We start from the raw sequence: 27,847 nt of genomic DNA, 5'->3' as shown, positions 1-27,847 counted from the left end.
CTTGCGTCAGATCAGAAAATTTGCATACAAAAACGACAAGGTTAGACAATAATGGTTCAAATCTTTGAGGGTGCGCTTGACCAAGGCACTTCAAAGGGTGTTTTATATCCAATGGAACCTGGTGAATGACAACACTAAGCAACAATTGAACAACCCAATCTACCAATGGCAGGGTATGCATCAAGGATTTAAAGCCTCTACCAATGCATAAAGCTGCCAGGCCTTAATCTTCATAAAATTATTTTCAGTCTGAGAGGAAACTTATCAAATTTGATGTTATGTCTTTTTCAACTACAATGGCTTTCTACTTCATTCTCTTTATGTCCAATATCGCATCAATGCAACACCACACTTTGAACTTCTTTTGTTATTTTTACATGATTGATCTTGCCATCAAACGGCTGCTTCCTCTTGTAACGTTGGTCACTGGAAGTGAAAAAGAGCTAAGTATGTTCCTTATAATAAAAAAACACAATTGCATAAGACCACATCACGCCGGAGTTCGCATTAGCTTTAAAGCATCATTATCAGATTAGTTTGAAAGTTGTAGTAGAATCGCTGTCAACAAAGAGTCAAAAATAAAATTTACATTTTAAAAATAGCAACGGTACCAATGGTATCTTTTTTGCGTGATTTATCAGATTTTGTTTTGGACTTTTTACGGCAATTGTTACATAAACTTGTATCAACATTTTTAATTACTGCGGAATCCAATGACACTCAAACACAAAAACTGCAATGATAAACATTTCAAAATAGTCCAATTTTCTCCTGCCAACATTAACTTATGTGTGCAACTAAACTTGTTGTAACTTACATGTGACCACATTTTTCTAATTGTTTTACAACAAGTGAGTTGGTGGTACAGGGCAGTGGATTATACCCGGGGTCTTTGAGAAAATATTTTGGGCCCAGTGCCCATGAGATCCTCGGGACCCAATGAAGACACTTCTAAGAAAAGCGCATTATATCTAAAGAATACCCGGTGGCTTCTCGCGTTTCCGGCTCCTTGGAAAGATTTCGGTCCTTATAATCATCCCGGGGTCCGATCCAAAAGTAACCTCTAAATCTCCCTGTCACTGTCATTATCACCATTATGACATACGAAATAGTCACAATTAAGCTTGTGAAAATTAATGTACAATTAGGAGACAAATATTTATCTTTTTTCTTCAATAGTTCGATCAGCTTGATCTGCGAACGTGCAAACTGATTGTTCTGCTTTGGTGTCATGCACGTTATAACGTCCGCGTTTTGTCGCTTCTACCTTTTGTAGACCTCTGCTATGTTTGTCATATGTGTTTTTTGTTGTTGTTGTGATGGTCAGAAATAAAAACTAAACTAAACAGCTGTGATGTTTATGAACTAAATTTTTTACATTCCATTAATCTAGCCAATGGAGGTATCAAAAGATGTTACCCAATTACCCAATTAGCAAACTGTTCTTTTCACCAAGTTCAGTGACGCGTCTGTAGACGTTTTGTATTTCTTGAATCAATACGAAAAATATGGTTTTTGTTAGGTAGATAGTCTTTTCGTTTTTGCCAAATCTAATCTACAGCAGTAGAAAATTAAAATCTTCAAACATATGATAAATCTCTGCCCGGCAATCAGAATAATGACAACTTGTGTTACCATTTTATTGGTTATCATTTGTACAAACCACAAACCTTCTAGTAAAAACAGCCCCAAAACGAGAGGTCAACTGCTAACCGCACACAGGAAATTAGATCATGAATAGAAAAATGAAAATATTACCTTAATTGAAGACCTAATATTCTATCTTCGCTTTGGCAATACCGAAGCGGCTGAGAATGTCATAGGCTACTATGAACATTTGAGTATGACTTTATTACTTCTTTACTTGTGTTTTTTTATTTTAAAGCAAATCCACATTGGAATGACAGTATTAAAGGCTTGTAAACATTTAGCAAAGAACCAAACCACAACATGAACTAATCAAATCCCAATCGACAAGCTTGGTTTATATTGGTTGGATGCAGTGACAGAATTCAATCTACTTAGCAATCGGTTCACCTACTTATCCATTGTAAAATATCTTTAGCTATACTCAGCACGCCGATTAGCCCTTTGGCTAAAATTAACCATATCCAGCAACCTTGCGTAAGCCTACGGTGATTATACCAGGTCCAGTTCAGGAATTGGAGATAAGCCGGTTCTGCAAACTGTTTTAATTTTAGGAAGTGGTTGCGCGAACCCGTGCGAACCGGCCGAATCCTACCACTGGTTGGATGGTAAATCAATGATGGTTGGTTAAAGACGTGAAGATGATTCCTAGTGAAACCATCAATACTAGACGCTTGATGACAAGGCAGAGTACTTCAATCCTTGACTGATAAGTTGGTGAGCGAATATTGGATAAACGTGATAGACCACTTTATTAATCACAAAAGCGTCATTCATTGCAGATAAAAAAAAAAAGATGTTACAGTGGCAGAAGTGCGATTGATTATGAGGTACCGTTTTTACAGAAAGTATTTTTAACACGGTGAGTTTGACGAAGAACATTTAGAATGTTGCTGAACTGGTTTGTGTTGTTTTTGATCTAACACACGTTCAGCAGCGGGAATTTCAAGCATGTTTCTTACCGATGTTACACTGACCGCACGCACAAGATGAAGACAGGGCACCACATTGCACGATATGGTATTGATGGTGCTAATGTGGGCTTAGACTATTGTGATAACATCGAAGCTCATCATAAAAATTAAATTTGCTTCTCAAAATTTGAGCTATATTTGCTCGCTATACATCGGTTCATTATCTTCGTGTTTGATCTAGGTTTGGACCATGTATCTTTAGTATATCACTTTGGTTATTTCTAAACTGAGTCCATGCAATAACGTTAAAAATATTTTCTGTCATTTCCGATTTGATGTAGTCGAGGGAGGGGGCTAAAACAGCAGTTTATCCATTTTATAATAATAAAAAACAGTTTTTTATTTACAGCGAAAAATGAGGTTTCCAATATAATCTTTTTTAATCAAAACCTTCAAACTCAATCTTTTAAAGTAGGTTGTGGTATCCTTTTGCAATAGCTTGCTTTTCTTGCTTAGTTTATTTAGTTTTTTGTACTTTATCTGATTTTACGTCAACCTAAGCGAGTGGCGCTGAAACAAGCCTTTCTCTTTTGATTTTACGAAAAGGCGGAGAAGCCATCCGAGTGCTTGCTGCTGTAGAGATTATTATGTGAAAATTAAGCCGCGAGTTAAGCTAAGCCATGTTTCCAATACAATCCTGTGGCAGTCTTATAGTGTTCGGGTCAGCACGCCGGCAAACAAAACCATCGTTCAAAGTCAGTGAAAGGATCACAGCAATGAGTCGTTACTTGGAATGTAGAAAATCAAAATTGTTATAAAAAAATTTTGTTCTCTATGTAGCTGTGTGTCTGTTGTAGGAGAATAACTTTTTGCAATCTTTTTTTAATTATTTTTTTCATATAAAAGGATTTTTTTGTAAAGCTTAATGCGTTGTAACTCACCATAATTACCTACGCTTGGTATAGTGTCGCTTAGTTTTATAAGCCTGTGGTTAAAAGTTTGTTTTACTTTTATTGTCCAATGTTTTTGCAAAGCTTCATTTTATTATTCTTGGAAAGTTGTTTTATTGTTATGGAAAAGTAAAGCTTTAAGCTAGGTTTAAGCCCGAAGTGCTTTACTCTCGCAAGACAAGGTGGTGCAGTTTATTCTGTGGGCATTATCAATGGGTGCCGAGTTAAATGTTCTATTTATTTTTATTTTTTGTGAAGCATTATATTTTATTACTAAAGACCAAACCAAACGTATCATTCTTTTCCGCCTTTAAATCCGCCACTGATGATGTAATACAAATTTAGCAGAGAGGTATCTTTATTGAATCCTAAGCCAATAAAACCAAGCAGTGACATGATATTCAACAAAACAAACAAAAAAATAAAATTTGAAATGTTTAATTAATTCCTGTATATTTTGTTAAATGCCTGTTGCATGGTTTGGTCTGTGTATGATTGTATAAAATATGTATATAATTTTTTTTATATATAAGGATTTTTTTGAAAACCTTGATGCGTTGTAATTGTAACTCACCATAATAACCTACGCTTGGAATAGGTGTCACTTAGATTTATAAGCCTGTGGTTAAAAAAATGTTTTACTTTTATTTTCCGACGTTTTCGCAAAGCTTCATTCTATTATTCTTGGAAAGTTATTTTACTGTTGTGAAATAATTTCTATTGTATCTGTATACCTATTAAATGTATAACTATCTGTAAATCTTTGAGCTAGGTTAAATCCCGAAGTGGTTTACTCTAGTATGACAGGCTGGTGCAGTTTATTCTGTAGGTATTATCAAGAGGTGACGAGTTGAATGTTCTATTTATTTTTATTTTTTGTGAAGCATCATTATATTTTATGACTAAAAGACCAAACGTGTCATTTTTTCCAGCCTTTAAATCCGCCACTGATGGTGTAATACAAATTTAGCAGAGAGGTATCTTTATTGAATCCTAAGCCGATAAAACCAAGCAGTGACATGGTATTCAACAAAACAAACAAAAAAATAAAATTTGAAATGTTTAATTAATTCCTGTATATTTTGTTAAATGCCTGTTGCATGGTTTGGTCTGTGAATGATTGTATAAGATGTGTACAATGAATTGGATGAATTCTTGGACCCAAAGTTCTTATGGAAAGAGGATAAAGACAATAAATAAATTTACAAAAAATTTCAGTAAAGAAAATGCACACAAACTTAATTGAAAAATCTTTACTGTTCTTACTTGCACTTGTTTGCATGGTTCAGTCGAATGTGGCTATATGGAAATCGTGTAATGCAATGTCAATTTGATTTTCACAGAGCTGTGTTTTGCAATGTCAACATTAGCGCGTTGGTGGTGTATTTATAACTTCGTGTTACTTGGATCATAGTTGTCTACAGACAGTAATTTCAATGATTAAAAGTCATACTTGTGTCGCTTATGTGAACTTAGATTAGCCTGGAGTGTATGTTTGTGTATTAAAAATGTTGCCAAAGAGCTGTATGATAGCTTCTGCTTTGATTAATCTTACAAAGTGCGGTAAAGCGCCTCAGGTCTTGGTTGATAGGCAAGACATTGATTTCAAAGTTAGTACGAAGCTCTTTGAACAATTCGTAAAGGCATAGCTAGTAAATTAAAAAGTGTATTTTCGAAGTAGGTCCTGATGACTGGATTAATATTACTAAAGCTGCACCTGATTAACCCAACTTCGATTCAAGATCGGGTTGTGTAAAAAGATTTCAAGGGCACTGTAGTATTAATTTGCTTTATTTCTTAAAGTTGGATTATTTCTCTGGTCAATTCGCTGCCATATCGAAACAGGAGCAACCTATAAAACTCAAGTATTGTAGGGTAGAATACTGCAAACTAACCAACAAGATTGCCATAAATGAGCCAATATGAAGAAGAGGTTGTAGTCAGTGATGCCGCGTATGAGGCAGCAAGTTACAAAAATATTTGTTATAAGAGCAGTTGCATAAAAAGACTTCGGTTTGAATTTGTTATTGATAGGATGGATGGATGATCATTTAGTTTTGTTTGGATGCGAAATAAAACGTACATAAAACAAAAACGTAAACTACAGTGTGCATCCAATGAGAAAGTGCCAAAGACCGCAGCTCAGATAAGGTGATAGACAATTTTGAATCACTGGTTACTGCAGTATGATATAAAAATTTTGCAACAGACAGTATCAGTGCCATAAGATAAATAAATAACTGCAAACGGAACACTTCAAGTAAATGATGTTGCGAAATTTTTTTCCTTGAACAGAGAAAGCTTCTTTGAGAGCTTAATCCAGACAATTTGTTTTACTTGTAGAGGCTTTGAACCACTGACTTAGGCTGGTGACCGAAATTGACAAAGTGAGGTGTCTGCTTGTTGAAGTGTTGCCGTCTGTTAATATATCTATCCACAGAAGTGCCGCTTAAAGCGCAATTAGCGTAACAGTGGTTGAAACTGTTTAGAAAGCTTCATTATCACACGAGCGGATAGTTTCATGTGGTTTATCACGAATCAATTAATAACGAGGAATTCACGTGCTTATTTTCACTTTGTCTACATTGTGCAATGCGGCCTTTACGCTACCTTTCAAACACAATAAGCATAATTAAAGTGCAAGAAAGCCTTTGCCAGTTGGCGAATATAAACGTTATTCAAAAGCGTGACTCTTCATTTGGAGTAGCCACGCTTGAGCCACAGATGCATTCGTTCTGTAGAAAGCCACAGTCATATTTTTGTGATCATCAGTAATGACAGAAGAGCAAAAACAAGATAATAGAAATTGTTACAATGTACAGTGGCTAATGCTCAGTAAAGTCAGAAAAAAAAAAATTAAAATACCTCAAAATTTGGAAGCTTCTTTCTTTTCTTATAAAATTTATTAGAACAACGTACAAAGGACATCCACGTACAACTTAGATTGCAAAGGATGGCTGTTTTTCGAAAGACAGACTCTATTCTAATTTTATACTATTTTTGCTATAATTTCATATAATTTCTAAACTTATAATGAATAAATATTGAACCGTTTTGAAATGAAATTTTTTTTCATATTTCAAAACAACTTATTGGTTTTCGATGAAATATGTTTATGGAGTCATAAAGCGTACCAGGTTCCATTTGCTTTGTTGGTGTAAACTACAAATAGATTTAATAATGGACGACGTACGTAAACAATACTTGCATAGTTTTTACTTTTTCTCGCTTTTAGTTTGCCTGTTTTAGAATTAGTGACATGTTTTAAAAATGTGTTGCTTTGCATCGCTCAGTTATAAGCCAAAGCATTTTAGTTTAGCAAACATAGCAGGCTTAGTTTAGAAGCAGTAGGACTCCTATGATTTTGTTAAATTTTATTGGATAAGGCATGAAAAGAATTCCATCCATAATGCTGATGGTACACAAATATACATACTGTAGATTTACTAAAAGAAAGAATTGAAAACGCGTCTTATTGTAAATCTACTGTAAATAAAATTTCTAATAAATTAGAATTTATTTTAAGAAAACCATTAATTTAATTTCTCGGAACGTTTTAGTGATTTTCTCTAAGCAAACGCAGAATAAACATGCATTCTAAGAGCAAGCAACAAAAATGAAATAATAATGCACTGTCACCATAACAAAACGATTATTTGAAGCACTTCAGTCGTCCAAAACTTTCTTCCATTATTGCATGGTTTAAACTAATACCATTAAGATGTCGTGCGATACTACTGTATTTCTTGTGAACAAGCAAACTCGAAAATGTTAAGGGCCACTTTTGAAATCATCTGGATTTACTGAATAATTCCAGTCAATCGAATGTATTCCTGTGCGTCATTTTACCAATATATGCGTTAGAAGAAAATTTTAATGACATTTATGTTCATTATATTTATTAATAGGTTCTTTGGGTTAAACAGAATTCTAGGTTAGGGATTTAATTACATTTGGAGTTAACACGCCACATAAAGAACATGAAGGCAATTCTTTTATCTATATTCTTCACTGGTTTATTTTGGAGCGGAAAAAGTATGACATATGACTTGCATTTACATTGTAACTTTCAATGTTTTCCTTGAATTTACTTTAGTACCACTTGTCTGTATATGGTAACATGCTAACAAGTATTACGGTGAACACACAATCTGCTATTTCTAATAATAGCATGATGAAATAGTGCAGCAGAAGGTGCAGTATAGTGATTTCCCGAACAGTCCACAGTGAAGGAACACTTGCCATTTAACACGAGTTAATGAAGCATCTGTGAATTAATTTCAAATGTTATTATTCCTGTGACGTACACAAAGACAGTGTCGATTGTGAATCCACTTTGAATGATAGTTGTTATATTAGTTTCATAAAAGTCCTTTTAATGCCGCGCAGTTCAAAGTAAATTCCATCGCAGATCTCTTGTTGCATGTCAATGTTGTCGAGACTGATTGTTTTGGATTTATATTTTTTCACATTTATGATGCAAAATTAAAACAAAAGTTCTCATGTGTCTTCAAAACTAAACTTTACTCATTCATGACATAATAATTTACAATCCTTTATAGCTACTAAAAGCAATGGATTTCAACTCCACAAAGTAATTGAAAACCTGGCAGCCCTATCCTCCAACATCACCAACGCTGTGACGTCATATCAACCTTATCGATATGATTCCAATAAATTTCCAATGAATTTCATTAAAGATGGAGGCCACGATTTGTACGACAATGGAAATATGGTAAAGAACGATTTGATTAAAATCTAATTATTCATGTCACAATTAGGCTAATTTAAAAAACCCAAGCACTTAGACTGAAATTTGTCAGCTTGAATATGAAATCCGCGCCTCTTACCTTTGCGGTTGTTTCAAAGTGCAGAAAGTCAGGCCCTTAACCAACTGAGGTATCTGGGCAAACTTTGTGAAATGTTGCAACAAAAATTAACTATCGTTTAGATACGCAAAGACAGGACCATGATGAATTTCAGTGTAGCTTGGGTGATGGTAACCAATCCAGCGCTATTGACATGATTTCAGTCGCAATTATGAAAGACGCTGCAAATATATAAACAAATAGTTTTATAAAACGTGATATGACTGCCGATATGCTGGACTAACATACAAAAAATCAAAGCAAGTAGGCCTACTACGCTTCTTCAGCAAAGATATTTAGTGATTGAGTGGCAGAAAACATCCTGAATTTTATTGATGAAATATATTGGCCGACCAAAGTTTCCTCTATAAAGCCAATATATACCTGACCTGTTTCAATTAATCTACCAAAGTCGTGTGAAAATCTAATGATTTTTGAATGGACAAAACTTATCAAATCTACAAAATACTTCAATTTTTGCACAAAAAATATATTTTTCTGGAACAAACGTGCTATTACAAGAAATTGATCACTGAGAGCTTTGCAAATACGTCAAATGCCAAACCTAAAGTTTTTGGCAGTTTCTCGTTCAAGAGTGTCAATAATTTATACTTGGGACAAAACATTTCCCACATTAACAAGTATTATATTTATTTGTAATATTACTGACAAAGTTAGAATATTTAAATCTGTCTAGTCATTCTCAGACAATCAGGTTTTTGTACAATTACAATGTCGATTAATCTACGACAACCGGTTTTGTGACTTGATAAAGGTATGAGCGCCACAATAATGACATTTATCTAGCAAACTTGATTGAAGATTTCATAGCGCATTGCAAAATATAGCGACGTTTGATTGTTAAAGGCTGCCGGCTACGATGTGTTTGAATATAAAAACACGTCAATTTGATAGTTGACTGTTTCAAAAAGATTGGATTCCGATTATAAATAGTTAAATTAAAAAAAATGATGTTTAATAAATCTTCTTGTTTTGGTATGCAAGTTTCAACGCTGGTGCATTTGGGTGAAATGACATGATTTATGGTTTTATAAAATAGTGCCTCAGCAAAAATGCGTGGTATCCAAGGTAAAGCAAATTAATCAATTCACAATTGTTTATAACAACAACAAGCCACGTGTCTATTTTTGAAACTCTTTTTGGACGATACAACAACAATATAACTTCACAACTATATAAAAATTCATAAATGAGATTGTTCGCATTGAAAGCCAAGTAAGCCGTTCCCTTCATATGGCCGTCTGAGGCAAGATGCATAAAATACCTTTCTTGTGTTTAATTTTATTCGTATTTTTTTCCATCAATTTATTATATTGTCACATTTACGTCATCTAGCTTTTAATAGCAAAATATGATTACGATAATTTAAAAGTGTGTTATGCACATAGAGTAGACTATTTTTGTAAAATGCATGGTCTGCAATTGGCTACGTTTATAGATGACTTGCTTAATTACTTTCTCACAAGATAAACTTTTAATTCCAGATAAGATTTGTTGAAGGAAGACGGCGTCATAATCTAGAATATAACGCCACAATTACGTAAGTGTTTGGATGATATACGGCGATGTAGGTTACTGCATAATGTAGTTGCATCTTATTTTGGTTAGCCTACAGTTCTGGGAGTGTTACCGAAGAAAAGCACTGAATACAAAACCTAATTGAAAATTTTATTATGTTTTAAGACATCAAAGCAAATAGTTTTTTAGAGTTCAGTTATGCTGCAGAGTTTCTCTTGTTTGTTTTGTATTTTGTTATGACAACATCACTGTAGGCGTTAAAATTACAAGCATCAGATTTTTGAACAGATTTGATGAAATTGTCACTAGTAGGTTTAAGCATTTAGTTCAGATCTGATATCAGTTTTGCTTCGGCTTAAAACGAACACAGGATTGATTGCATAATTTGTTGATGCAAAGCAAACGTAGCGACTCGTCTGTTTCAAAATTAGTCAGAATTGTACTCGAAGCCAAACTGCCATTTCTATTCGTCATACTTGCTTTCTGGTGTCCAATGAGGATCATAATTTCAGAATCATTGCTAGTACCTGGCCTATTGACTCATAAGTTGTACATCTGCTTTGAAGATTCTATTTTGGTTTCTGGTTTGCTGTGTGGCTTGGTTGTGAGAACGTCTGCTCGACGTTCGAAAGGGCGTTGGTTCGACACCGCTCAAGAGCACGCTGCTGTGTCTCGGCAAGACACGTTATAACAATAAGTTTTACTACATGTATCTTCACTGCTTTCTGTTGTGTTGCACTTGTAATGGTACTGCACTGTCTGTTGTCGCAATGGCGGTAAAACACAACATGATGTATTATCACTACTTAAAAATATATTGGTATTATTTTAGAACTACCAGATATAACGTCACTACTTTGGCCATCAATCCATTTGTGGCACTTGCAGCCATCAGCAACCCTGAAGAAGAACCTCACTTTTATACATTTAGAGTAAGAACATCTAATAGTTACTCGTGCTTTGTAATGTTGATGATTGAAACACAGACAGTAGATGCATTTACCCATTGAGTAGCTATGTATGATTATTATTATTTCTCTTTTACAAAACGCAGGTTTATTGTCAATCATATTGTTTACATGACACATTCAATTTTACTTCCCTCATATCAAGTTAAAATAATGTTCTCAATTTGGACTAAGTTGTCTCAAAACGAATTGTCTTTAGAATGTGTTCGGTATCTGTACCAAATTGAACTACTGTATTGACGTTTTGGTATTGAAACGTCAAAACATTTATCAGAACTATTTCCTTTTTTATCAAATGACTACTGTGTTTACCCGACAAACGAGAAAGCAAAGAAACAGTAGGCCTATGCTACTTTCGAGTAAACACTGTGACATATAAAACTTGAATACAATTTATCTGTAGGTGAATGGAGACTTGGGAGCTGACGGAAAAGGAAAAATTGCTACCGGAAAAGGCCAAGTGGCGGAAGGAAATGGAATTGCGGATTATTATTCGTTTCAAGTTTACAACTCGGATGACCCGAGCTTGTGTGAAGTGTTCTTTACCATATCGAATAAGGTAACCAACCGCAATTTTCACGTCTATTTTATTTATTCAGCTTGGAAACATGACAAATATGAGACAGTTTCAAGCATATCGAAATCTATGCTGAGTTATACAGTAGCCTGCTGTAACTCGAATTGTGCTGTAATAATAAAGTAATACACTGTGCTTGCGTTCTAAGATTCACGTTTACTATGTTTGTGTGTCTTATTGTTCCAGGACTTTTATTCAGTGGCTCCAACAGTCTTTCGAGTTATTCGTTTTTCCACTTCTACCAGAGTAACAAATAACATCGTCAGGCTATCTGGAAGACCACACAACATCTACTTTGGGATGATTGTTCTTTCCAGGTGACTCGTGCTTTTCAATGACTGTAATTTTTTAAAACAGTAATAGAATACTTTGAAATAGAATTTTCACGTGATTTCATTGAGGTGTTGGAAATAAAATAAGTTTTTAATATGATGATTTGTATCAATGGAAAGCATTTGCATCGCCTCAAGTCAGTCACAAAGAGTTCGGATAAATTGTGTTTAGTGATCTTAAAGTATCATTCAAATTAATAGGATAAAAAGTTATGAAGGAAGAAAAAATTAAGTTTGATAAATTATTAACTGAATTTAAGTTGAAAGTTGAAGTATAAACATGGTTATTTGCTCACTATGAAAAACATCTAGAAAGTAGTTTTCATGTTCTATGCTACGATACATAAAAAAAGAGAAATTGCAAATTCAACCCGTCTTATAGTATTGTCTAGGTCAGACGCAGTGCTTGCTTTGCATATTGACTAATTGCAAATAAAAAAAGTTGTAACAAATTCCGTGCAATGTTGTTAAAAATTTACTTTTCTCTTCAGACGCAGAAGTGAGTTAATTCCGGATCATGAAATAAGAGATGTTATGCGACTACTCTTGAAAGCAGTCTCACCAACACAAGATGCCTTCACAGAAGCCTCTGTACCTCAACAAATGACTGGATTATTTCCACAAGAAACAACAAAGCCTGGCACAGTACAAACTCCTCGCTTCAGCACGACACCTCAGGAAGGTACAAAAACTATAGTACTTGTAGCTGCCAAAGAAACTTAGATAAAATTGTGTTTTGATTTCAGAAGATATTTGATGATTTACAAGTAAAAATTGTATCTGACGTTTGAAACGTATGAAAATTATGCGCCTCTTGAAATCGAAAAACATACCAAACAGTTTCATGTCTGCAGAACATAACAAACTATATGCAATCTGTTGTTGGAGGTTAAGTGGATTTAAATTTTGATCATGCGTACTCTAAAACAAACAAACTCTCTGGACTTTGTTACTGCTTTACACTATGTAAGTTGAAATATTACTGGAATGTAAGTTAATAACATGCTCAAACTACTGCATGACTGTCAGACCAGCGGCGTACAGCAGTTATCGCTCAGTGAACAGTAAATAAATCTTCGATAAACCTGTTTATACGAATGCGAGCGACAGTTAATTCGCATGTCCTCTTTTATGCTTAATTGTACGGTACAACAATGATAGACTCAGCTCACAACTGTCTGGTCAAGCAAGTTTTTGAGCACACAACAATGTGTTCATGGAACACATGAGAGAGCGTAAGCTGTCGTCGCTGTTGGCCTACGTCTTTGTAATTCAACGCGTAACAATTATAACGGTTAATAACTAGGATAGACCAAAAAAAAATTCAATTTAATCAAGAAATAGGCTACTCCAAGGCCTTCAACATTAAATTTGAAAGCAAAATTCATAGGTGTATGTTTTTTGAGATATTTACTATAATTTTAGTATCTAAAATAAAGCTTTGTAAGTTTCCAATTAAAAAACTGAGCAAACTTTTGTTTTTTTCTCTAGTTAAGGCACAAATCTATAGCTATATGGTCACTGCATCCGGTTTTTGAATTTGCAAACAATAATCTAGGGAGACATCAGTTAAACATTGGAATGTAAAACTTTAAACACTAGTTTGCATTTTTTTTTTGATGGATAAGTGTAAACAGATTAATGTATTTATTTCATTGTGCAAACACTGAGCTTACATTGATGAAATTATTACAAATGCAACATGCATTAATTTTTTTCCTTTCCAAAAATGTCATTAATAAGGTTACTAAATAATTTTTAACTAGCTTAATACCGATGAAGCGGTGTTTGAGAGGTAAGCTGTTTTAGTTTGTCGGTTTTTAGAAAACGTATTAGACCTAATGTAACAACATTTCTCCTTAGACATCCAGAAATGAAGCGTGTTTTTATGCGAAACTGTTACCTTCTTAATTTTATCTGCAACAAAGCCAGAAGGGTTTTCATGATAGAACACAATACAATGTTCTTTGAATGGTTTGCTGATATACGATCAAGTATCACAGTCATTAGAAATAACCCGAGTATTTGCGTGATTATGAGCGACAATTTGAGTGATAAGAGTGATTTAAGGTCTTAATGTCGCACAATTTGCTGCAAGTTTTAAGCTGATTTAACCCTTGCTGTAAAGCGACTGCATAACCATTTGTAGTTATCGCAGCTATAAAAACTTGCCTTTTATTGAATTGATGTAACTTTATAAAACGTTGAAACGACATAAAAGGCAGATTTTTCTGACTGGACAACTAAGCAGAGGTTTAAACTTGTCCTCTGACCTCTCAGTGGCGTATGTACCAAGCTGTGACCAATACCAAAGTCTATTTAAAAACATTACGAGGCTTTTCATGTTGAAGACTTTTAAATTGGATGTAAATCTGAAGTAAAATTTATAATTGAAACTTATATTTTCCTTACTTCATTCAAGTCCTTAACTATAGCCATGAAATTTACCTTTTAGGAACGCAATTTTTAAGTGACGGAGCATATTTCAGCGCAGTTGTTTGTCCTTTCAAACAATTACATTTAATATTTTACGTTTAGAGATGATAACTCAACTTTCACCAAGAACAACAACACTTCACATTTACAATCTGCAAACTATAAGCAGTCCTTATCTTACCAATAGTAAATTTTAAAAGTTTTTGAAATAGTTTTTATCATTCTCGATTGGGTACAAAATTTATTCCTAGACATAACAATGATGAAAAGGTGATCTAATCTTAGAAGTCAAAATCTAGGTAGGTCTGAATAAGCTTAAATACAAAATGTAGCGGAGTCTAGATATTGGTGCAAAGTTTTCCAGACAGCTAAATTATCTGGCACTTATCTGGCCAAACAGGTCTGGACCAGATAAAGTGGTTGTCTGGGTTTACTATTGAAAAAATAGAGTAATAATTATTAATGTAAACAACAAAAAAAATACTACGAATATGCACAATTAATAATAATGCTTGTAAATACAAATCGGGTTGCGATGTACATATTGATGAAGTGCTGCAGTGGTCTAAGACACTTTGAACTTTGCAGAACTGGTTCAACTTGTCAAGAATCAAAGGTCGTTTGAATTAGTATTCAAACAATAGCACAGGAATAATCTTTTACTGTTTATTTATGGACTTTAGCAAATGATGCAAACATTACGCTAGAAGAGCTTGTCCGAAGATTCGAGTACGCTTCTCGGAATATCACAAACGCCATTGAACAGTTCTACTTCTACAATTATGACACTTTCCGTGACCCCATGAACATGATAAGGGATGGAGGAAACGACATGTACGACAGCGGAAACTTGGTAAGCGTTCTTGATTTTTCGCATAAAAGTAAAACGATTCATTTAAGGCAAGAAACCATTATTTGTTTACTATTCTCATATGAAAAGCTCATTTGAGCAATTGATGACAAAGGCAATGGGGAGTGTATGTTGTGCTAAGCTAATGTGGCTCAGTAAATTATGTAATTTGATATACAATTATTGTGCAGAAATGGAAGTTTAAAAATGCAATAATGAGAAGCTAAATAGCTAATTGCAAACTTTCTGAAGCTGCCACTGAATATTCAATAAAATTAGAGGAAAGCACCGCGTTTAGCAAGGAAAGTATTTTTTTTTCTCCCTTTCTTCTTCCTCGATTTGCCAATGAACAAATAATGCTTTAAGGTCTTAAATTATGGCGTGTGAGTTTACAAATGTGTTGCCAACCTAGCAATTTTGGTTAAGTGTAAATCTGGTCAAATCCTTTAGAATGCATCAATAAACCTAAACCTGTCCAAATATCAATGATTAATACATAACAGTACCATCACCAGCCGCGATTGAGGTTCTTAAAAATGCATTTGATAGTTTTTGTCTAAGTTTTAAGCACTCTCCTTAGTGCCAGTATTAGTATACTAAGGCCCTTGCCAAGACAACGGAAATAGTTTGTAATGAAGTAATCACGCAAATCGCTTTTGCAGCTGAGACAAAATCCTTGCGAACGTGAGCATTTTTATTGCACACGAAATGTCAAACGAAAGTTCTTACGTTACTGCCATAAATTCCAATGATGTGCAACAATTGAACGCTGGGCACAGTTTGTGAGGCCAAAACCCTGACAAATGAAAAATTAAGCAAGCACTTTTAAGTGACGAATTTAAATATTTCTGCAGTGATGAATTGCGCGTTGCGAACATCTACGAATGCAAATAAGTGGATAAATTACATGAGCACTAGTGAATCAAATAATGCATACTCTTTTCATATATAAGTCATTGACTTTGTAGCCACAAAAATGTGCTTGTCAATGGTTGTTAGCCTTGGTTTAGAATTGATTAAAATACTTTACAATTCACAAAATGTAGCCTACGTAAATAACTTTGAGGTCACAAAGGTCTGCTTACGTGCTACGACTTAAGCATGTAAGGATATTGACCATTTCCTTTCGAGGAATTCGCAAAATAATTTTGGCAAATAACCAGTCTGTTGCGTGATAATGATAATCTACCAGCGTGGTTTAACTGCAGGGCAGTGTGCCAAACCTGGGCCGTGAGGATCTGCATTCGCCCTGCATGCAAAAACAACAAAATTTGCAGTTTTTATACTAAATTGAAAAGATAAAATGTAGTATATGATATTTGATAAAGAACGATTGAAGTCAGAGTACCAAAAGTTTTGTGTACACTGTAATCTGTAAAGATTTTCAAAACAAACGTATTTCGAAAACTGTTCGAAGCAAAATGACAACCTGTAATGACAATCTGGACAATTTCAAGTTTGTTTCAAAAAGATTACTTGCTAAATTTTCAAGATTAACTGAGAACTACCCTATTTTCACATGATTAACAGCTTCAGTCTTTTGAATACTTGTTACTCGTAAGAACCAGGCATTTGTGACGTTATTACGACGTAAACCAACCTGCAGTAGCGGTTCAGGTAATTTCAGAATGATTCACCTGAAGTACTTCGTCTGCATACACCTGCACAGTGTTACCCTCTTTAAACGGACGTTAAGAAAACTAACTTTTTCATAAATAATTATTTTTTTCAACTTAATTTCTTTCAATCATTTATGATATTACTACCACAGCACTATGAAAAACATTGAGAAAATAAGCAAATCAATACAGATGCTTTTGGTAATTACACGTTTGCAGAACCAATTAATGTAATTTTTAGGTCTAACGTACTGTAGTTAAAAATTACACGTATCAACAAATGAAAAAGGACCGCGTTTCTAAAAATAATTTACCAACTTTAAAAATTAAAAAACAAAAGTTTTGATTTAATCCAAGTCCGTGCTTTTTTTAAATCAATTGCTCTGAATCTCATACTGTAGTTTTTTAATTGTCTTTGCTAAGAGAAAAAACTTTAAAAAGAAAATAGTCCTACATCGATATCGAGCCATACTTTCCAAACGACTTGGCTGTGAGTCAAATTGGTCTTTCAGCAATTCTTCAACTGTAAATTCAATGGCCTTGTAAAAATAAAACTAATCAAGTCAACCATGGCAAACCGCGCAGACACTTAATTACTGAAAGTCATTTGCATGATTGAGATAAACGACAATCTCTTTCAAAAAACGTTTTTGTAATTTGTGAGAAATATTACATTGATTGCCATAAGTTAACGGCAGGTCCCACAACAAAAACCATACGGTTTGAACGAAAGTGCATTAGTAACAGCAAAGCTTTTTTCTATGGTACTGTATGTTCAATTAAAGATAATCATGTTTTATTTTGAGCCTATTACGACAACATACTGCGACTTGCTCTATGCAAGAGACAACTGGAGGCAGCAATATTAGTCTTCGAGTCAGCTGCTCCGCTTATTTTGGCATGCCATAAGTGTCTTTGCCCGAGATCAACCCACGTCCGTTGGCACATCGGGCAGTCGTTGTCACCACTCTGCCACGCAACCCACCAGAATCTATGCTATAAATGAGAACATGACTATTTACACAAATCTAATAAGATATTTCTTGATATGTTATTCAAACTGTGGGAGTTTAGAATACTCTTTTTATTTTGTGTGCGGGTCTAACTAGCTAATGTCCTTTTTTACGTTGATTCAACATTGCAACACTGATGTAAAATCAATGATGGATTAGTTGAAGTGTTACTCTGTAACTTTTTCACATCACGAGATACACAAATTACCTTGGTCTTATAAAATATTTTATAAATTAATATTTATTGAATCATTCTTTTTGAATAATCTTAACTGAAGATGATTTATTAGGTCGAAATTAATTATAATAACTAAATGGAATTTAATTGACTTGAGTGTAAATAAATTTATGTTTACCACCAGTGAAGTAATCAATCTTAGAACTTCATTATTACAAGCTAAAACCTCAATTGCTAAGGTAACAGGGATCAGTTGTCAGTAGATGTTACAGAAAATATATTTCGCACTTATTCAGTGCATCGTCAGTTCTGAATCATGGTCAGTTCTGATGAATCGTCAGTTCATCAGAACTGACGATGCACTGAATAAGTGCGAAATATATTTTCTGTAACATCTACTGACAACTGATCCCTGTTACCTTAGCAATTGAGGTTTTAGCTTTCTAGATATGGAACAGGGATTGTTTCAGAATAAGACTAGGTCAGAAAGCGAGGCAGACTCCGACGCAGCTCAGCATCAGCCAAGAGCAGTTAGCTTCATTATTACAAGATATTGTTACTATTGCTTGATTTGTTTCATTCAACATATGATTTGAAAACAATGATAAGCTCGAATGAAAACAGCTGTCTCGATAACTCGATGATCGTGTCCGGCTTTCAACTGAGTATTGTTTGTATTTGGATTGCACTGTGTGTTGTCACAATAGAAGCAACAAAACACAATCGTTGAAATAAAATACAAATATACTTATTATTTTTATCGAAAATGATCCAAGACAAAAGAACCTAAGGACGACCAGCACAACCTTTCATGCGATGGGTTCGATCCCTCACAGAGCACAGCTCAGAAGAACTGCCACAATTGACTGAAAATTGACAATTATTCAGACTTTTAATTGACACTATTTTGTACCCAAGTGGCGCGAAATAAAACATTATTATTAATATCATTATTGTTGTGTTCAGGTCAAGTTTGTTGAAGACGGACACATGCAGCATTTAATGTACAATCGCACCGTAAGGTAACTGCAAAGAACTCAAGTGAAGCTTTACTATTGCACTTTGTTGTAAATGGCTTCAGTAGCTTTCAGTTGATTTTTCTTAAAACATTCTACGTAAAGGAGACAAAAAATGTGTCAAAAGTTCGGTTTAGTAGAAGTTTTAAGTTGAACTACTAGTAATGTTTTATTCTTTTTTTAGGATGGTTTCTTTGGATGTGCTGAGTCACAGCAGTATAATATTTTCATGCTTCTAACGTATTAATCATACCTTCACAGACAAGATCAAGATGACCTACCTAAATTGCATGTTACCTTATCACCTCAATTTGCAAATCTCGAAATCTCCAAGCTTAACCAAAATAAATGCAAAGTTCATCAGATAATCTTTCTTGGTCCTTGCAGCAAGTTCGGACAAACCTTTGATAAACCATGGTCTAGTATTTAGAAGTCCATGGATAAACACTTCACACAATTTGGACTTGTTGGTTCAACTGTTTCCAACTATTTCTACAAATTATCAATAAAAATAAAACCAACTTTATAAACAAAAAATAATGAAAAGTTTACGCATTTTTAACTTAATTTATTCACGTTTGTAGAGCTAAACTACATCTTATAAAACTAATGAACACAAGAAGATCAAACCTTATTTTATTTGGAGAAACAAAAAACAACTGCTGTAAAAACAATTAAATAAATCGAACGTTTTCAGCCCACCACATTGCTTTCGTCAGAAAAAATACTTCAACTACATCTAAACAAAAAGCGATTTTAACTATTTTGTGGCAATTTTGCTCACAATTAAATGTGTTTTTAGCGCTGAACGCTATGACGTAACAACAAGATCAATCCACCCATTTGTTACATTGGCATTCATCAAAAATCCTAACGAAGAAGAACATGAATACAGCATTCGAGTAAGTACGCTGCAATTCCTTACACGTTAGTTGATTGCAATAGTTTGCCAGTGGTCCTCATCTTAATGCCACATGATTGCACAATGCACAGTTTTAACAGAAAATAACTTAAAATAGACGTACGTTTTTTAATAGTCTTAACATCAATAGTGATCAGCTTTGTGGTTATCAGGCTTTTTGTGTTATTCAAAATGACTGTTCCCACCAGTAATGAAAAATATGTATTGAATTGACTAAGAATTTGATTTATTAATTGACATGGGAGCTTGAATTTAATATTTTAGCCTCCGATTTGCTTGTAGATTGATTAGTAACTTCTTGTTGTCACGTTGTAGCCTACATTTTCATGTTCCATCGTAACAAATTGACAACCAAAGCTCTAACAATTAATTAGTTATTGCAGTTCATTAGAAAATTAATTGTTTTAAAGTCTAGACCGTACAAAATTAGGGTACCCGGTCATTTGGTCGACAGGACGTTTGGTCGACAGACATTTGGTCGACAGGACGTTTGGTCGACAGGACGTTAGGTCGACAGAACGATTTATTTTAGGGTTAGGGTTAGTTAACTAACCATAACCCTAATCTAACCTTGACTCTAACCCTAACCCTAACCCTAAAATAAATCGTTCTGTCGACCTAACGTCCTGTCGACCAAACGTCCTGTCGACCACACGTCCTGTCGACCAAATGTCTGTCGACCAAACGACCGTGCACCCAAAATTAGAGTATGCATATGCGTTGAACTTTTCATGTAGTTATTTTAATCCGAGTAAGACTTTTAAAAATATTAATCAGACATCATGATGTTTTCAATACTAAGGTTACCGGAGACATTGGCGCTGATGGGGAAGGGAATGTAACCAAAACAGACGGAAAACTCTTTGATGGAAATGGGTTTTTGAAATTCTATGCATTTCAAGTTTACAACTCTGGAGATCCAACAATTTGTGAAGTTTATTTCACAATTACTAATACGGTAAATGTACAAGTTTGGCAATTCAATAAAAGTTAAATTTCTCATTTAAAATTAAAGTGACGGTAGACCAGTTCAACCGTAAAGAACGTTTTGTTTGAGAAATCCAGGATTGTTGTCGTAACGATTAAAACTTACAAATTTAAAATACTTAAATAACGTATCAAGGATCTTAAAATGTTTGATGTTTCAAAAATATTTTCAAGTCAAAACTGCGTTGTTTTCTACTTTAGGCCAGTAAGTCATAAAATTTGTTCAAATGTTTGATTTCGAGAAATCTTAATCAGCAATACAAACCAAACTTTTTATCGGTCAACGAACTAAATCATGTTTGGCAAAAAATCAAATGGCAGTCATTTGACCGTAATTTTTTACACATTCTTATACTTGTCTTTCGATTTGATTAACTGTGTTGTAAATTTAAATTTTTCGACCACGTTTCCACATAGCTTGGCTTTTGTGTGACTTGCAGCAGTAACGTTTAGAACTAATACGCAAATGAACCCTGGGAAAGCAAATTAAGCGAACAAGCATTACTAAAGCGCAAAGCTTTTCTAGCATTCAAGAATATAAGATTATATCAAGTTTGTTTCTTTTTTCATTTAATTGTTTACTATGTTAATTTAATATTTGCTTACGACGAAAAATCGTTTGAGAATTGAAAACAAAATATTTTTCAAGATTGTATAATTACATTTCATTAGATGATTTGTTTTTATCCTAAACACCCAAACTTTATTTATCATCTCAGAAGTTTGAGATTAACTGATAAAAGCATGTGGCAGTTATCGCAACCAAAAACAAAGATGCATTTGTAAAAAAGCTGTAATATAAAAAAGTGCATTTGGTATAAATTGAATATTGAGGTTAAAGACTGAGTTCTTTCAGCAATCTGATTTTGCGCTCATAAATTTTATATTAAATGTAATAACTTGATTTGCTGATGCAGCACCCGCAGAATTATGAAAAGGGAAATTGTTAATCTTGCTTGTATCAAAAACAAATATTATTTCAAGAATACCAGGGTAGCTGGTTGAGGTGCTGCGCTTCTGGTTAGAATCCAAAGATCATCGCTTCTAACAGAAGTTGCAACGTTTCTTTAATGAAAGCAAAAGTTTTCATCAGAAGAACGTTGAAATTAGTGTAAGAAAACGATAGTTGAATACTGAAAAGTTTGGGTGTTCATCAGGACAATTATCGTTTCTAGCACTAGTTGCAACGTTCATCTGATGAAATTGAAAGTAAAATTAACAACAAACAAGATGATTTATTGCTTCACTGACGTTTCGCGCACCATGACAATGCACATCCTCAGAGCGAATAACATACAAAATAAAATTTCACCAGGTTATATACTGCAGTGCGATTGAAGGCAAGAAAAAATAAAACAGGCAATATTTTAAAAATTGGTCAATAATGTGTGAGCGGTTACTTTCCACGTTAAATTACGTAAAAACTTCCAACAATAGACATAAACATTCGAAGCGGTGACGACCAACAGAAAAAGTGTGATTGAAGGCAAGAGAAATAGAACACAATGTTTTAAAGATTGGCTAATGATGTGTGGTTACTTTCGACGTTAAATTACGTAAAAAACTTCCAACAATAAACATAAATTCGAAGCACTGAAGACCACTAGAAATTCGAGACAAAATTAGATTGCAATAACGTTTCCTACTGGTGGTACTGCTATTTTGCATTCATCAAATGCTGGCATTTGCACAACAATCTAACCTCTTAGTGTAATTTATTGAGTTAAGTGTGTTTAAGTAGGCTTGAAGCCTGCACGTCGAGACAATAATGATTTATAAGGTTTTGGTAAAACGTTTCCGTCGTTCCGGTTGAGTACATTGCAATGTTTGAATGTGATGTTGATGAAGCAACTTTCTGCGGTGGTGCGTTGATAATAATTACTTTCATTTTTCAAAATTTTTGTTTCTGACCAGTTAATTTTGTGATCCTCTTCTAACATATGTGAACAAAGGGCTGACTTTTCATGTTCCATAATTTTGACCGCTGTGCGATGTTCTTTGACCAGGGAATTTATTTGTCCTGATAAAAACCCAAACTTTTCAGTATCCAAAATTGTGTTACTTCAGTGGCAAGACCCCAAAACTACAATTTTTTCACAATAGGATTGGAGCTCTCAAGCAGGCGACGCGTTTTCTGTCGTGATGTTTTCCAAGACATCGCGGTTCCTTAACAATGAGGTTCGATTGAGCGGACGACCAAGGAATGTAGTGTTCGGTTATGCCCTGCTATCCAGGTAATTCTCATAATGCAACGGTCACCCCAAACTCACAACTATATCATTCATTCATTATACCATAATCAAACGTTAAGGGATAGTTTAAGATAAACCCTCAGTCCCAGAGGCTCACACGATTACGACAAAACGTTTATTTGTAGTTGTCTGAGAACATCGTGAATCTGAGGGGGTAAAATGATAGACCCTCCGCCCCAGAAGCTCATCCGAAGAAGCATAAGATCAAAAGTGGAAAAAGTTAACTTGAAAACAATTTTTAGATCTAATACTAAGACACTGATGTTATATTTCATGCAGAACGGATAGTGCAGTGATTCCTGACGCCGAAATTATAGAAGCAATGAAAATTATTCTTCGATCAACGTTATCCAGCAACGGTGAGTTGATTTATGACAACAGCATACAGATAACCTGCACCCAACTACAAATCATTTTTATTGATTTCACTTTCAATAGACAGATGTCTTGGCTACAAAACTTATTTATTAACTTTTGATCAATCTAATTATTTGAACATGGCTGTAGTTTACATGATGAATATCCAGTTTCAAAAACAAAGCGATGACAAAGTTTAATACTAACACTCCAAGTAATATCAATTGTGCAATAGAGTGGTGCACTTCAAGTACATGTTTTTGCCTGGTCGTATATTGTGGATAGAATATATCAAAACTAAGAATATTCTGTGAGTTTTAATTAGTTTAAACTGTTTGTTAACACGACAGCGCCTGGTCATTGACCATCAGGCTCTGTATGCAAATACAGGATTTTTTGGAATTATTCTTTTTTAGCCAAAACTACGTCTTCTCTTTTTTTGATTATTCTAACTTGGCTGTGTCATCATGTCGAGGCTGTGCTATAGCAAAGGATATATCAATCGTATAGTTTTGTTATGATGGTTTTACTCCCGACTGAACTACTGCAGATATTAAAAAACGTCCATTTATTTATCTGTGAGTTATAAAAAAGCTAAACCAGTAAATAAAGTGACAATGAGCTACTAAGTCTTATGAAAAGAGCACTGTATGAACAAAATACGTACACTTTTATTAGCAAAACCTTTTTAGTTTTGGAAAAACTGCGTTCTATGCTCGCAATATTGCATCGTGATTTTTTAAATCAAGTCGAAACATTGTGCCTCAAGCGGTTAATTAATAAAACATAGATAAAATTTATATTAGAAACTGTTGATGTTCTCATGTATTAAAAGTGAGTCTGTTTTGAAGTTCATTCAAGTACAAAACGGATGAAGTTGACTGATTCAAATACTGTTGCTGTTACGACACCCTCTCCAGCTACCCTCCCACTTGAAACTACTCCTGAATATTCGACAATCCCTCTGGCAACGTCTGGTAAGTTAGTTGAAAGAAAGAAACTTTGATGTTGCCACAATAAAACTTTCTGATTCTCAACTATGCTTCGATTTTGACAAGTTAAATTTATAAAAACGTATTGCAAATACAGTATTCTATATTGTAAAAATGGTTTGCTAAAATAGTTTAGTTACTTGTATTGCTGTACAAAAGCACTGAAGTGCTCTTGGATTTGGTTAATTTTCTTTTGATTTTAGATGTATGTAAGACCAAGATATTTTGATTGTATGCTGCTTTATTTATAAAATCAGTGCAAAAGTGTAATATCCTCCAATGAAACTCGACTGCGATAAATTCCCATACCAAACCGGGTTAAAGCAGTGACAGCAACCATAAAATGAATCATTCACAACCTTGGTTGCTTCCAAGTCTCTCTCTGATGACCTGTGACATTCTATGAATGGTTGCTAGATGAAACAACCGCACCTACAACCAGCGTTTACAAGTGTTGCTAATCGGTTTTCCTTGAGGTCATTATGACGTTTTTATCTGAAGTCGTTTTTAGTTTTTTTTTATAAAAATTTCCAGGCGGGCTTGAGAAACTTGTGTTCATGCATAACTTGTCGTTATTTTATCGTTGAAATAATGTCTTTTAATATGAAACACAAGTATACAGTACCAGTTGTCGTGACATTGATTTAGGTCACTGGAGAGGTCGAGTTTGGTTGCTAAACATAACGTGCCTGCTTCAGACATATGATTGTTTGGTGATAATACCCACGCGAAAAGCGCTAATAAGATTAAACATTGTTTTCCAAAGTCGCCTATCCGGAATTATCATTTGGATTAGATGCCTAAGCCACTAATTAGATTACTTGTATCTTGCAACTCGCTGCTCGATTAATTTGTAAACCAATCGGTATTTCAAGGAGATTATTATTTGCAAAATTAAATGATAAAATGGCTCTTTAGTTCCAACTTTATTGTTCTTAACACCAGCCATAAAGGGGGAAACAAGGGGTACTTTTGGACCCAGATTCCGGGTCATTTTAGAAACATGGATTTTTCTTGAGAGGCTATGATGTTTAACAAGAATGCATAAGCACCTCCAGCAAAGGAATTTCCACAGCAGAAAGATATCGTGTTTTTCTCAGGGCATAATTAAACTTGATTATTTTTCTTCAAAGAGCCTTTTCGTATGTTCGTAGAGCTCGTATGTTTATTTCATATAAACCCAAGTTATTTGCTCAATAAGTTATGTTCATTTTAATACACAATGTGACATGAGGTTTATTGTATGTACAGTAAGGTAACAATGCCTTCTAGGCCATTAACTTTTACATCACAAGTCAGTGGTATCACGCATATTGCGCATGATAGTGTGTGATGAATTGGTTTGCCATGCGTTTTGACTTCGATATTTTGGTGTTGCATCTCAAACAACAGGTCTATTTGCATGTAAAGAATATAAAGTGCACATCAACTTAGATTTAGCAGATAAGTTACGTAGGCTGGACCACGGCCTACTAGAACATGGCCAAATATGTTGCTATTTGAGGAAATTTCTAAGCGTCTGAATTGTTATAATCATAGCTATGACAAACCTGTCATCTTCCCATTTCCAAAAGTAAGTAAAATAAGCAATATTTGTATCTAGACATATTGTTGGCTTGTTTTACCGGAGATTAGATATGTATGTTAAGCACAACTTATGCAATAATAATGTAAAATATGTAAAACTTTTCCAACTGCATCCTGGAGGTAGTCTCATCATACAGTCCTTAAGTTTTTTGTATAGCAGGATCTTTTGCCAATAGCCACATTTTACTTGCAAATTAAACTTGGTGGAAAACAAAACGAACTAAAATTTAAATTAGGACATCAAATGAACCGCTTAAAACATAGAATTCACAAAAAATCCTTGATATTTTAAATGGAACATGCAATTGCACCAAAACCGACACACTAAACGATACTACCTCCAGGATGCAGTTGGAAAATCTTACATATTTTACATTGTTATTGCATAAGTTGTGCTTAACATACATACCTAATCTCCGGTTAAACAAGCCAAACATATGTCTAGGTACAAATATTGCTTATTTTACTTACTTTTGGAAATGGGAAGATAACAGATTTGTCATAGCTATGATTGTAACAATTCAGACTCTTAGAAATTTCCTTAAATAGCAACATATTTGGCCGTGTTCTAGTAGGCCGTGGCTGGACTGATCAACGAAGTACAGTACAAAGCCATTAATCAACGCAAAAAAAAACGATAGAACAAGTATGCATGATATCACAAGCTTGTTGACATATCTTTGGTAACTTGGTAATCCACAATGCCGGACAGAAATACCTTACAGCTTCATCATTGATCTGGATAAAACGATTGAGTTAGAACAACCTATTGTAGGAAAGAAATTTGGTTGGCTGTTCGGTTACAATGCAAGACAAACTACATTATTCGGAAACTGTTCATGAACTTTGATTGCGTCATGGCTTTCTGAATGTACAGTAAGCCGACCACCAATACATGTACTGATGTAGCAAGCAGGCCTAATTTATGAAAGTACCGAATGCTGTCAAGTTATTGATTGAGGTGCTGAAGCTGTGCACTAACTCACATGTCCAAAAGATTAATGAACTTTGCGTTGCAAGGCAAACTGGGTCAATATTTTTGTAATTAATTGGGCATGATTTCAGACAGATTTCCGAATATGTAGTTGAAAGTTAAACAAGTACTATTACATCGCGCATTGGTGGTTCATTAATTTGTCTGAAAACACGCGCCATAAGCTGTGTGACGAAATACTTGGAGCGAACAAAGTGTCCTACGCCAGAAACGAATGATATTTCCTTAATAGTTTCATTCCCGTGTATTTTACTTGACATGCGAAAAGATCAATCAAAAATTAAAAATTACGTAATATTTTTGATATTGCCTTTGGTATGACGTATCTATGAATGAGTGGACAATTTAGATAATATCGTTTTTAAAAACTTTGATAAGTGAGAAGAATACATGGGTAAAAATATATTTAATTTATAAGGATAGTAAGGGATAGTATAAGGATAAAGATTGGCAGCTGCGAGGTCTGCAAATGACAAAACTGGAATAGAACCATTGCCGTCACCTTTCGTAGGATTTTCAATTGATCACAAGTTTAATAGCACAGAAAAAAGAAATGATTTGAGTACCAAAAATGCAATATAACTTAGTTACGTCTGACAGCATGGAGTTATTTGTGAAAATCCTTTTCATTTCTAGACAAGGTCAACGTCTCACTGAGTGAGATCTGGAGACGAGCAAATAAGCTTCGGCAACAAATAGCCAACATAATTCCTTCATTCTTCCACTACGCCTATGATGACTTGATATCACCTCAGAATTCCATCAACGACGGTGGTTTTGATATGTTTGACACTGGAAACCAGGTATGAAGACGAATATCATAGAATATTTATTTTTGAAAAGAGAAAA

At 34.3% G+C, this 27,847-nt stretch overlaps 1 protein-coding gene across 1 annotated transcript in view; it reads left to right on the top strand.

Moving 5' to 3' along the window:
• Positions 1–296: 296 nt before the first annotated feature.
• The window catches only part of LOC145774492 (uncharacterized), a 48,037-nt gene continuing 20,486 nt past the window's right edge, over positions 297–27,847 (top strand). Inside the window, exons 1-15 of the mRNA XM_082585750.1 lie at positions 297–447; positions 8,074–8,246; positions 9,885–9,940; positions 10,751–10,850; positions 11,290–11,445; positions 11,650–11,780; positions 12,287–12,477; positions 14,915–15,084; positions 18,858–18,913; positions 19,710–19,809; positions 20,632–20,787; positions 22,920–23,050; positions 23,348–23,427; positions 24,277–24,402; positions 27,635–27,801. Coding sequence (XP_082441876.1) covers positions 297–447; positions 8,074–8,246; positions 9,885–9,940; positions 10,751–10,850; positions 11,290–11,445; positions 11,650–11,780; positions 12,287–12,477; positions 14,915–15,084; positions 18,858–18,913; positions 19,710–19,809; positions 20,632–20,787; positions 22,920–23,050; positions 23,348–23,427; positions 24,277–24,402; positions 27,635–27,801 — 1,944 coding nt within the window. The remainder of the gene's footprint in view (positions 448–8,073; positions 8,247–9,884; positions 9,941–10,750; positions 10,851–11,289; positions 11,446–11,649; positions 11,781–12,286; positions 12,478–14,914; positions 15,085–18,857; positions 18,914–19,709; positions 19,810–20,631; positions 20,788–22,919; positions 23,051–23,347; positions 23,428–24,276; positions 24,403–27,634; positions 27,802–27,847) is intronic.

Source organism: Aplidium turbinatum, chromosome 7, assembly GCF_918807975.1.
Source record: "Aplidium turbinatum chromosome 7, kaAplTurb1.1, whole genome shotgun sequence".
NCBI classification, from domain to species: Eukaryota; Metazoa; Chordata; class Ascidiacea; order Aplousobranchia; family Polyclinidae; genus Aplidium; species Aplidium turbinatum.
The sequence above is the reverse complement of the archived record's forward strand: the minus strand, read 5'-3'. Positions and strand labels throughout refer to the sequence as shown.